This window comes from Ochotona curzoniae, unplaced genomic scaffold (genome assembly GCF_017591425.1).
Source record: "Ochotona curzoniae isolate NIBS_2020 unplaced genomic scaffold, NIBS_Ocur_1.0 contig_64, whole genome shotgun sequence".
NCBI lineage: Eukaryota > Metazoa > Chordata > Mammalia > Lagomorpha > Ochotonidae > Ochotona > Ochotona curzoniae.
The window spans coordinates 45,928,782-45,941,566 of NW_024466502.1; the positions used below are offsets into that span (position 1 = coordinate 45,928,782).

The 12,785-nt window shown below is 48.6% G+C and overlaps 1 protein-coding gene across 1 annotated transcript in view; it reads right to left on the reverse strand.

Moving 5' to 3' along the window:
* The window catches only part of EBPL (EBP like), a 36,253-nt gene extending 23,966 nt beyond the window's left edge, over positions 1 to 12,287 (reverse strand). Inside the window, exon 1 of the mRNA XM_040991446.1 lies at positions 12,104 to 12,287. Within this exon, the coding sequence (XP_040847380.1) occupies positions 12,104 to 12,274 (171 nt within the window). The 5' untranslated portion in view covers positions 12,275 to 12,287. The remainder of the gene's footprint in view (positions 1 to 12,103) is intronic.
* Between the last annotated feature and the right edge of the window lie 498 nt (positions 12,288 to 12,785).

Below are 12,785 nucleotides of genomic sequence, written 5' to 3' on the forward strand. Positions count from 1 at the left end.
TAGCCTGCTGCACCCACCAGTGAAAGTTGGGCCTGGAGGTGGGCTGGGACAGCTCAGGCTGCAGCATCTGATGGCAAAGCCCAAGATGGGGGATGGGCTGTGCTGAACTGGGTTGAAGCAACCACTGGTATATACAAGGTCTGTGGCTGGGAACAGGCCTGGTTGGGGAGCTAAGGAGACACCTCAGCTGGGTTGTGGTTCCCACTGATGAGCACAAGAGCCAGAATGGAGGCAGTCATCTGGGCTGGACATGACCACAGTATTCCTCAGCACAGGTGTTGACTGGGTCTGGGGTGTACCACACTGGGCTAGACTCTAGCAGCCACTGGTGCTTGTGAGAGCCAGGGTAGTTGTAGGATGGACTGGGCTAGGTCTCTGACCCTGATGAACCATGCAACAGCTGTGTCTGGGCAAGCATCAGGTGTGGCTGACCTGTAGCAACCAACAGTAAGAACTAGAATGGGCAAGGCCATTGTTCCTGCCAGGACAGAAGGTGGGCTGTCAGGCTGGGCCAAGGACTCACTGGTGGGTACAAGATCTGTTACTGGGAGAAGACCTGATAGAATAGCTTGAGAAACTCCTCTGTCAGGACACAGTCCTAGTAGGTGAGTCCAAGGACCAAGAATGGGAGCATCCCAGACCAGACCAGGTTACAGTACCCGCCAGCAGACATGTAGCTCATGTCTGGGGCAAGCCAGGCTGGACCAGTTCATAACACCTACAAGCAGATCCAAGAACCAGGATGGGGTGCAGGACAGGCTGGTTAGGCTGCAACACCAGCTAGTTCACATTAGGGCTGGGATAGGGGTGGATGGGTTGGACTAGGCTGCTGTTCCCACCAGCATGAGCTAGAACTGGGGGGCAGGCTGGGCTGAGCCAGGGTGAAGCATATACTGGCAAACGAGGTGGGTCGTGCCAGACAGGACTGCAGCTCCCACCATCATACCTGGGACGAGCGGGGTGGGGTATGAGCCTGGGAAGAGGGTTGTAGGGGGCTCCCCTGCTAGCCACTGCTCCTACTGGTGAGCATGAGAAATGGGACTGGGGGCAGAACAGGCCAGGCAGGGCTACAACACCTGTTGACCTGAATGTGAGCTGTGTTAGGGGGAGAGCCAGGCTGGGCACTGGTGCATGCATGAGCTAGAGTAAGGGCAGGCTGGTTAGGCTTTGCCACAGCATAAGCTGGCAAGTGCTGGGACTGGGGGCAAATCTCGTCAAGTTACACTATAGAACCACCTGGAAAGTGCAAGATCAAGGACTAGGAGGGGGCCCAGTAGGGAAACTATAGGCACCTCTCTGATAAGTTGCAACTCTCACCACTGAGCTTGAGAGCCAGGGCTGGGGATGGACCTAGCTGCACAGGTGGTGTTGCACCCACCAGCAGGAATGTGGGCTGGATAGTGGGGTTGGTTGGGTTCAGCTAGGCTTCAACACCCATCGATGCATATGAGAGCTAAATGGGATGTGTACATATTGTCAAGCACAGAAACCAGGGTTGGGGGATGGTCTGGAGGGGGTTACAGGGATTGCTCCAATTAGGCTGTAGCTCCCGATGGTGTACATGAGAGCCAAGTATGTGGTGGGCAGGGTTGGGCTAGCATCCACTACTTTAAGTAAGTGATGGGGCTAAAAACAGAACTGACCCAGCAATTGCAACTACAAGTGTGTGCATAGGCCGATGTGGGTGATGAACTGAGCTGGATCCCAAATTGGCAAAAATACATAAGAGTGATGTCTGGGATCACTTCAGATGACGTTTCTTTGGGGATCCCCCCAAATAAATCTGTGGGCTCAGAAATCTAACCCTAGGGGGAATCGCAGGATCTGTGGTCTGACCGTGGAGTGCCAGTGTCAGAACTGCACCTCCTCAGCGGCTCAGAAGGAGCAGTGGACAGCATGTCCAGATGGAGGATATGGCAGTCCACTGGAGCCTACAGAGGACATCTGGCGCCAAAACAGAGAAAGGAGTGTAGAACAAATTGGTCAACTACCCCAGCCAAGCAAATATCTAGGTGAACAAACTCTAAAGTGGACTATGTCAGCAGTGGACCTTGGAAGGATTTCCTCAGCCTTGGAGTTGTGAGAGCGACAGCATTTCAAAAACTCTCAAAGCCACTTGAGCAGAACCCTTGGAGCACGCTCCATACCGGAGACCCTGAGCTGACAGAGGGTGCTTGTTCCCCATACCTGAGCAGTGAGGCAGTTGGCAGAGTGGGTGCAGCTTCTCCTCTTATCTCCTCCTTCCCCCAGATAAGGAGAAAAAGGAGAATGTGTAAACAATGATCTCACCCACCTTCCTCTAACCCTTGGCCCTTCCTACCTTAATCAACTATGGAAACATCATGAAAAAGAAAAATTTTAAGAGAGAACTAAGTTTAAAAATCCTTGCATATATTAATGCATATAGAACATTTACATACAAGCGAACTTCAAAAAGTTCATCAAAAACAGAGTTAAAAGATAAGCTTACTTGGGTATATAAATTTTTGAAAGCCATGTATACCAGGAGACTTCCAAAAGTTCCTGGAAGATGCACCTTGTAGAAAAAAAAAAAAAACTTATGCATGGGTTTTTAAAAATTGGGCCAAAATAATCTTATAATTCCATTTTTCACAAACCTTTTGAATTATCTATACATATGACAAACAGGATTTCTAGCAAGTAGATTAAGAACAGATGAAATCAACAATTGGGATTGGAATAATACTGTCTCCCCCCAAAAGTGCTTACAACTATCTTTGAAAGAAAAAAAGATTTACTTATTTTTTATTGGAAAGTCAGATACACAGAGAGGAGGAGAGACAGAGAGGACTATCTTTCATCCAATGATTCACCCCGCAAGTGGTTGCAGTGGCCAGAGCTGCACCAATCCGAAATCAGGAGCCAGGAGCCCCCTCCAGGTCTCCCACATGGGTGCAGGGTCCCAAGACTTTGGGCCATCCTCGACTGCTTTCCCAGGCCACAAGTAGGGAGCTGGATGGGCAGCCGGGCTGCTGAGATTAGAACTGGCACCAATGTGGGATCCCGGTGCGCACAAGGTGACGACTTTAGCTGCTAGCCCACCAAGCCAGACTTGTTTACAACTATTTGTTTACAACTATTTCTACCAACATGAACACTTCTTATAGATCAATAAACACAAGCTGAATAGCCTTGTGGCAAAACAAAACTAGAGGAGAAGGACCTTGGGATCCAGGCTCCAGATTCCTCTCTCAATGCCTGCACAGAAACAGCAAACAGAACTTCAAGAATGTGTAGGCTACCTCACAGGGCTATCAGCCAACATAGGAAACTCCCCCTCTTCAGGGAAGCACCTGAGCCTCTTGGGCTTTTAGGAGACCCTGAAAAAGACAGAGACCCCCAAATGACAGAAGTGCAATTTCCTAGCAGGTCAGCAGCTTGCCAAGTCAATGTATGTCAAATTTAAGGAAAAGAAAGGACCAATTTCCCACACAATTCGTCTTGTACAGCAAAACTCCTATCTCCTTATATATGCTTTTGGACTTTGAATCTGTTTTAAAATTTTCCTTAAAGAGACCAAGAGCTACCTATTCCAAGGGTGTTGATGTTGTTGAGAAGTAGCCTGGTGCTGTAAGGTTGGTTCAGGGACTCCTGGCTATAGAAGAGTGGGAAGCAGGACACTGCGACTCCTTTCTCACAGGAAGCAGCAGGCTGTATGCTCGCCTATCTAAGGGCTCCCTGTCCCAGCGAGGCAGTGGAGGGCAAGGGGAAAAGATACAGGCAGGGTGCCTGAAACATCGGACTGCACCACTGAACTGGGTCATCCGCTAACACAGCTCTGTCACAAGCCAGCTGACAGCTCCTGAAGCTTGCAAGGTTCTGCTATACCAACTACCGCATCTCCAGAGGATGCTATTTCCCCAATTCCACCTGTCAAAGGTTCACCCTGGGACTCCGAGGGTCTCAAGCCCCAACAACCTCCAGGAGGCTTGGGGCAGGAGTTGAGAGCCAAGGTCCCCTGGCTGAGCACAGAGGTGGAGTTGGTCCCTGTCATAGTGGCTGCAGACAGCGCAGACCAAGAAGATTTCAAGTGGAGGGATGTGATACAAGGCTGATACCTAGCACCGCTATGGTACAGAGAAAGTAGTCGGTGGGAACAGAAATGGGTACTCCTTTCCTGGAGGATTCAAAAACCGCCTTCAGGGGTGTCCCTCTGGCACAGCGGGTAGGCTGCCTGCATCCCACACCACAGTGCATGGGTCTTTGCCACCCACATGGAAGGTCCATAAGGACGTCCAGGCTTCTAGCCCAGACCCAGCTGTTTGTGACACTTGAGAAGTGAACTGTTTATGTTTGCTTTCACTTCTTTGCCTTTCTTTTTTTTTTGTTTAAGACTTATTTTATTTTTGAGCCTGGTGCAGTAGCCTAGTCTCTAACATCCTCGCATTGCATGAGCTCAGATCCCATATGGGCGCCAGTTTGTGTCCCAGCTGCTCCACTTCGAATCTAGTTCCCTACTTGTGGCCTGGGAAAGCAGTCGAGGATGGCCCAAAGCTTTGGGACTGTGTGTCCATGTGGGAGACCCAAAAGAGGCTCCTGGCTCCTGCCTTCGGATTGGCTCAGCTCACTTGAGGAGTGAACCAGCAGACAGAAGATCTTTCTATATCTCCTTCTCTCTGTATATCTGCCTTTCCAACAAGAATAAAAAATAAATCTTAAAAAATCTTTTTGAAAATAAGAACTCTCTCTCTCAAAAAAAAAAAAAAGCTTATTTTTATTGGAAAAGCAGATTTACAAAAAGCAGAGACAGAGAGATCTTCCATCTGCTGGGTCACTTCCCAAATGGCTACAATGGCTGCAGCTGAGCCAATCTGTAGCCAGGAGCCAGGAGCTTCTCCCAGGTCTCTCAAGAAGACTTTGGGCCATCCTCTGCTGCTTTCCCAGGCCACAAGCAGGAAGTCTGATAGGAAGTGGAGTAGCTAGGACATGAACTGGCACTTGGAAGGGCAGGATTAGCTAATTGAGCCTTCATATTGGGTCCCTTTGCCTTTCAAATGAAATAAAAATAAGTAAATAAAAGTTAAAAACAAAACATCGACTTTCTTTAGCTCCAATAATTCCTTAAAAATTTTTATTGTAAAGGCAGATATATAGGGAGGAGGAGAGACAGAGAGGAAGATCTTCTGTCCATTGATTCACTCCCCAAACAGCTGCAACGGCTGGAGCTGCGCCAGTCTGAAGCCAGGAACCAGGAGCCTCTTCCATGTCTCCCACGTGAGTGCAGGGGAAAAGGTTTTGGGCCATCCTCGATTGCTTTCCCAAGCCACAAGCAGGGAACTGGATGGGAAGTGTAGCTGCCAGGATTAGAACCGGCACCCATATGGGATCCCGGCACATGCGAGGTGAGGACTTCAGCTGCTGAGTTACTGCGCCGGGCCCAAGCTCCAATAATTCTACTGCCAGCAATAGCCTCGTGTTAAGGCACACTGAGCATTGTCCAGGGTGGCCAGCCACGAAGTGGAGTCTGCACCAAGCTCGGACTAAACAAACTGCACATGAGCTCCAGTGAGGTCCTCTGCACTTATTTAAAGTTAGCAGGCTGTTCGAGAGACAGCAACGGGAGTCATAAAGCACACGTCAATGGCAAAACAACAAAGACTATTAGGACTAGTCTCACCTAGCGGGGAAAGCTGCCGTGGGTGACACTGGCATCCGAGGGGGGTGCGGATTCAAGACCTGGCTGCTCCACTTCTCACCCCGTTTCCTGCTAGAGCCTCTGGGATGGCAGCAGAGGGCAGCCCCGGTGTTTGGGCCCTGCACTCAGGTGAGAGACCGGACGAAGCTCCTGCTCTGGCTCCTAGCTTCTACCCAGCCCAGCGCAGCGACTGCGGATCAGCAGACGGATTCACATAGAGGCAGAAGACTGTTCTCTGTCAATCACACATATCCACATCCTTTCACATAAATGAAAAAGAACGAATAGTACAACCTGGGTCTATGGTGTGACAGGTTAAGATGCAGCCTGCAGCCCCAGCATCCCGATCAGAGGGTTTATCTGAGTCTTGGCTGTTCTGCTTCAGATCCTGCTCCCTGCTAATGTGCTGGGAGGCTGTGGAAGATGGTCCAAGTCCTGGGGCTCCTGCCAGACTTGTGGGAGACCCAGCTGGAGTTCCTGAATGACTTTCAGCCTGGCCCAACCCCAACTACTGCTATCATCTGGGCAGAGAGCCAACAGATGGAAGATCTCTTGCTCTGTCACTCTGCCTGTTAAAGAAATAAAATTATTAAATATACTTTTAAAAAAGAATGACAAGGGCCCAGCAAAATAGCCTAGTGGCCAAATCCTTGCCTTGCAGCCACCAGGATCCCATAAAGATGCCAGTTTGATTTCTGGTTGCTCCACTTCCAATCCAGCTCCCTGTTTGTGCCCTGGGAAAGCAGTCGAGGATGGCCCAAAGCCCTGGGACCCTGTGCCCGCGGGGGAGACCTGGAAGAAGCTCCTGGTTCCTGGCTTTGGATTGGCTCAGCTTGAGCCGTTGCAGCCACTTGGGGAGTAAATCAACAGATGGAAGATCTTTCTCTCTGTATCTCCTCTCTGTATATCTGCCTTTCCAATGGGGGAGAAAAAAAACTAAAAAAAAAGAATGAATAATATAATTCTGGGGAAAAGTGCTATGAAAATTATGTATTTGGACATATATTTTTATATAAATCCTGGAATTGACCCTATTCCCTAAAATACTAGCAATAATTATCTCTGTATAACTTTTTCTTTTTACATACGTAAATGTAATTTGTTTTACAATGATCAAGAAAACTAATTTTTTTTCAGACAGCAAGATGTTTATTAAGGACTTTGTTTTGTTTTGTTTTCATTTTTTTTTAATTGATTACATTGCATTATGTGACACTGTCTCATAGGCTCTGGGATTCCCCCAACCCCTCCCCATACCTTCCCCCCAGGGTGGATTCCTCCACCTTGAAGAAAACAATTTAAATAACCTTTATTTTAAAAGACTCTAACATATAAATTTTAGGTCTCTGAAAAATTTGATGCTTAAATGTGACTGACAACTACCATATATTAAAAGTGTAACATACTTAGTCCTTCACTTAGTATTAATAATTACACGAACAGCTCCTAAAAACCAGGCATCATGCCAGGTACTAGGGAGAGGAAGACACATAAAAGTTATAAACTGTGTTTAGAGTCAGGAAGCAAAAACGGGGTAAAATATTGCCCGATAAAAGGAAATCAAATCTATCCAAACCCTTTGAAGTACTGACCCATTTCTTCTTCCTACAGTTCTGTGACAGTGGGTTAAGCTGCTGCTCGGAGCACTCCCATTCTATAGCAGGTGTCAGTTCTCATCGAATGCAGCTTCCTGTAATGCACCCAGCAAGGCAGCACAGGGAAGCCCCAGGACTCGGTCCCAGTCACACCTGTGGGAGACCCAGCTAGAACGCTAGCTCCTGCTTTCCCCTGGCTCATACGTGGCTGTTGTGGACATATGGGTAGAAACCCAATTTCTCTCTCTTTCTTGCTCTCTCTTTCTCTCTCACCCTGCCTGTCAAATAAAGTTTAAAGTTTGTTTATTTGAAAGGCAGAGTTACAGGGGCAGAGAGGGAGACAGAGAGAGAGCTGTTCCACCTGCTTGTTCACTCCCCAAAAGGCTGCAACAGTTGGGGCTGGTCTGGTCTGAAGACAGGAGCCAGGAACTTCCCCGGGGTCTCCTATGTAGGTGTAGGAGCCCAAGCATTTTAGGTTCATCTTCTATTAGTTTCCTAGGCACATTAGCAGGGAGCTAAATTGGAAATGGAGCATCTGGGACTCGAACTGGTACTCATAAGGTAGGCAGCTGTTGTTCCCACAATGCCATTATGCTGCTCCCCATAATTCTTTTTTTTTTTTTTAAGATTTTAAATCAGTGACAACAAGAACATTCAACTAAATGGCAGAATTTTAAAATACTAGTTATGAAAAATTACTAAATAAGAATTTAAATTGAGTCAGTAACAACATATGCAATGATACTTCAACAGGTTCACAGCATTAGGTATTGCAGTTAAGTGGCTTGGGGTGGCCCCCGGTGTGGTAGCCTAGTGGCTAAAGTTCTTTGCCCTCACATGTGCCGGGATCCAATATGGGCGCTGGTTCGTATCCCAGCTGCCACACTTCCCATCCAGCTCCCTGCTTGTGGCCTGGGAAAGCAGTTGAGGACAGCCCAAAGCCTGGGAACCCTGCAACCATGTAGGAGACTCAGAAGAAGCTCCTGGCTCCTGATTTCAGATTGTCTCAGCTCCAGCAGTTGTGGTAATCTGGCGAGTGAACCAGCAGACGGATCTTTCTCTGTCTCTCCTTCTCTCTGTAAATCTGACTTCCCAAGAGAAATAAATAAATCATTTAAAAATAAAAGTGGGTATTTGGGGTTGGGATGACTTGGCAGATGGGGGTTCTCTGTCTCTCTTGCTCTGAGCCACTTAAATAAGAAGAGTTTGTGGATAATGGGATGAAAATACAATTTTTGGTACAAAAAATTTTGAAATCCATGCACAGCTTTTTCATGATGCATGTCTCCATGAGCTTTTGAACACTCCTTATACACATGGATTTCAAAAATTTTTGGAACCAAAATAAACTCATTTCTCAATTCTACTCTCCATGGACTTTCTGAAACACTCGTGCATGCACCTACCACTTTTTGTTGTTTCAGAGTTTTAACATGCTTCTGAGTGTCCAAGTAGCCAGAGGGAAAAGGGAGAAATCATTATATGGTTGTTACTGTCGGAGAGAAATAAAAAACGCTAATTGTGTTTCAAAATAACTAAGCTCCTTTGGGAACCTGTGTGCAAGAACTGCCTCCACTGAAGTTACACAAGTCCACAGGGGACAAACTGTGTCTGCAGCAGTATGGACCCGAGACATCATTCCTGTTTGCACCTAGCAGAGCACCTGGTGCCCAGGCAGGCACTCAGGGATGTGTGGGCATGAGGACTTAATGAACAAATTGCAGCTCTGGGACAGGGCACATGGACAGCCCCACCCCACCGTCACAGCTGTAACTCACGTGTCTTGTCCATAACCCCAGAACTAACGGACTCTGCCCATCAGCACCAGGACTGCCCACCCACAGCTCTGGTGGCACATTCTTAGGATGGCTCTCTGATGGTATTTCCATTTGGCATTGAAACCGAACCTTCCTTAGCCCAAGGTGTCCCTGTTTGTCCTCTATTACAAGGGACTCACTTGAGGTCGGCGTAGCGGCCGCCTGTGGTACCAGCATCTCACATTGGTGCCTGTCCCACACCAGTCCCAGTTGTTCCATTTCCCTTCTAGTTCCCTGCTAGTGACCTGGGAAATTAGCAGAGGATGGTCTAAAACTCTTGGACCCCAGCACTCATGTAGGAGAGTAGGAAGAAGCTCCTGGCTTTGGACTGCCTCAACTCTGGCCATGGTGTCCATCTGGGAAGTGAACAAGAGGATGCAAGATCTCTGTCTCTTCTAATTTTGCCTTTCCAATTAAAATAAACAAATCATTAAAAAAGGAGCTTAAGGGAGTGATCCAGATGGCCTTATAAGGTTCCAATTACTGGACTCAAGGAATCATTTGCTTCTTCAATAGAATCTTGGGGGCCAGTGCTGTGGCATACGTGGTGTAGTTGGTTATGCACCAGCATCCCATATGGGTGTCAGTTTGAGTCCTTGCTGTTAAATTTCTGATCCAGCTCCCTACGAATTTGCCTGGGAAAGCAGCAGAAGATGGAACAAGTACTTGGGCCCCTGTACCCACACAGGAGACCTGAATGAAGCTTCTGGCTCCTGATGTCAGATCAAACCAGTTCTCCAACTGTTGCGGTCATTTGAGGAGTGAATCAGGGCATGAAACATCTATTTCTCCTCTCTAACTCTGCCTCTCAAATAAAATTAATTAATTAATTAATCAAAAGAAAAAGAAAAAAGAGAAGAAGCAAAAGAAATCTTGCTGGCCAGTGTGGTCCTCCCATGATTTGTGCAGAGAAATTGCAGGTCTGGGCAGAATGTGGCTGCCATCTTCACAGAATGCTCAAGCTGGTACCGACAGGTCATCAAAAATCCCTTTAAAAGCACAGCATCGTCGACCAAACAAAGGAAGACCATGAGATACACTGACCAACCAGGAACTTGGACATGAGCTGATCACATATCTCTCATCCGAGAATCTTCCCCCGATCACATGGGGAACCAGGGAATTAAGCAGTAACTGCCCAATTCGTTGCTCTGTGTTTTGCAACACTTATCTACCTTTTCCCATCATCACAACATCAATGGTGGGTTTTCTGCGCATTAAGCAAGCACTGTTTGGGGCTCCAAAAAATGCTTCTAACTAGTCTGGGGTGTTGCTAGGCAACAGCACCACGTCTAAGCTCGTAAAGATCAACATGCAGCTAAAACAGCAATTCACTGGGCCAGCCCAGCAGCATGGGGATGAGAGAGGGTACGTCTCCCACAGCCAAAGTGATGACATGGAAGAAGAAACCTGGAAAAAGCTCCTGGCTTCAGATCAGTTCAGCTTTGGCCATTGCAGCCATTTGGGGACTGAATCTGTCTCCCTTCCCTCTGTAAACACCTGCCTTCCAAATAAAATAAATCTTTAAAAAACAACCCAAATCTAGAGGAATCAGTACAGTGGTGCGAAGGGGTAAGCTGTTGCGTCCTACGTGCTGGCGAGTGCTCCACTGAGCCAGCTTCCGATGCACCTTCCTGGTGAATGGCCCAGGAGAGCAGAAGCAGCTCAAATAGCTGGGCCGCTGTTCCTCATGAGGGAGACCTAGAAGCAATTTCTGGCTCTTGGCTGCGGCCTGGCCTAGACCTGCCTGAGCCAGCAGATAATCAATTTCTCCTTCTCACTCGCTCAGTCTGTTGAATAAATATTTTTTCAAAAGCAATTTTTAAAAAGTTTTATTTATCTTTATTAGAAAAATTTAAAGAGAGGAGAGACTGATGGAAAGATCATCTGTCCAATGAGACACTCCCTCAAGTGGCCACAATGGCCAGAGCTGAGCCAATCCGAAGCCAGGAGCCAGGAGCTCTTCCAGGTCTCCCCCGCGGGTGCAGGGTCCCAAGGCTCTGGGCCATCCTCAACTGCTTCCCCAGGCCACAAGCAGGGAGCTGGATGGGAAATGGAGCAGCCAGGGCACAAACCGGCATACATATGGGATCCTGGCAGTTGGAAGATAAGGATTTAGCCACTATGCTAGCGCACCAGGCCCTAAAAATTAATTCTGTACTAACAGTGACTGTGTCATGTTTGCACACATTGTAGGAAAGAAGGAAAGTCACCATCCCAACACCTACTCTGGGCACAGAGTCAGCTGACAAATATCCACCCTCCTCCCCCAGGTGATCTTCAGGAACTTTGCTTTCTCTTGCTCAATACTATAAACTTTGGCATCAATTAGCCACAGGTTTGTCTAGATTAAAGCTAGGTCAAATTTGGAGAGAAAAAAAAAAGTGTCATAGTTTTTAAGGAGAAAGTGTGTGTGCGCGCGCGTACACGCCAGCCCACGTGGTAGAGGAGGGCGATTCAATAGCATTCCCTCCAGGTCCTCCTGGTAACACAGAAAGTTCACTTTTAACAGTATTTCCCTAAAGCCTGCAGTGGCCGACAAGGGCAGGCTTTGAAGTCAGATTAAAGGAACTCAGAATCACCGCCAGCTGTGCGGCATTAGAAAGCAAACTTCGCAGGTGGCCGGGCGCAGTAGCCAGAGTGAGGAGGGCTGCGGAAGACAGCACTTTCAAACAGCAGTGAGCCTGGCGCCTAGAGAGTGCCTGCTGAATGGTGATCACCACTGACACGCAGGCTGGCCTGTCTGCCTCGGTGCCGGCCTTCAGTTTGAGACAGAGGCTTTGCCCTCCCCTCCTAGCTCAACTTCAGCTTAACAGTTCCGTCCAGGTTACAAAGACCAAGTGGCCAAGGCTGAGGTCTCCGAGTGGAGAGGCGGAGTTCTGGCTTCTCAGCTTTGGGAATCAGGCATTTCAAGCAGACAAGCGACAGGAACTACAAGGAACGTGGTAGCTACCACCATGGGCATCCCATGGTCCCTCTAGGGGCACAGGTCCAGGAAGGTGGGGTAAGCAGAGTTCGGAGGCGATGGTACTTACCAGCACGAAGTGCACCAGGGCGTCGTAGCAGAGCCAAGCGAGCACCCCGCGGTCCGCCGACCCCCGCCCGCGACCCAAGCGCAGGCCCAGGGCGCAGCCCGCCACCAGCAGCAGGGCGCATAGCAGCAGCGAGGAGCTCGCCGCTGCCCCCAGTTCCCACCCGGCGTCCATGCTTCCCCAATGCAAGCAGGAGCAGCAGCTGGGCGTGGAGAGGAAGGACAGAGCAGGGCGGAGCCACCCGGGGCTGGAGGAACTCCGAGGTGGGCGGGCCGGAGCGGGGCTCCGCCTCCCGCCAGCATCCTGGCCGCGTGGTCTGTCCAGAGGCTAAAGGTTCCTGCAGCGCGGGTCCTTAAACAAATTCCCTGGACCGCCGCCACCAGACCTGTCCCTAGGATCGGCAGTAGGTCCAGGCCTTTGGATGATCAGTTCGATTTTTGAACAAGGTTTAATACCTTGAAGCTAGGAAGTGCAGACGGTGGTAACTGTGCCAATACACATGGGAGAGATTCAGGGACCTAAGGCTTGGCAGTCTTGGCAGAACAATGGGAGCAAAGCGCGTTTTTAGGCAGCAACACTTTTTAGAGCCCTGTGGTCCACTCTGACCATATTTGCATTATTTTTTAAAGATTTATTTTTCTTTATTGGAAGTCAGATTTCACAAAGGAGAGATCGCTGATTAACT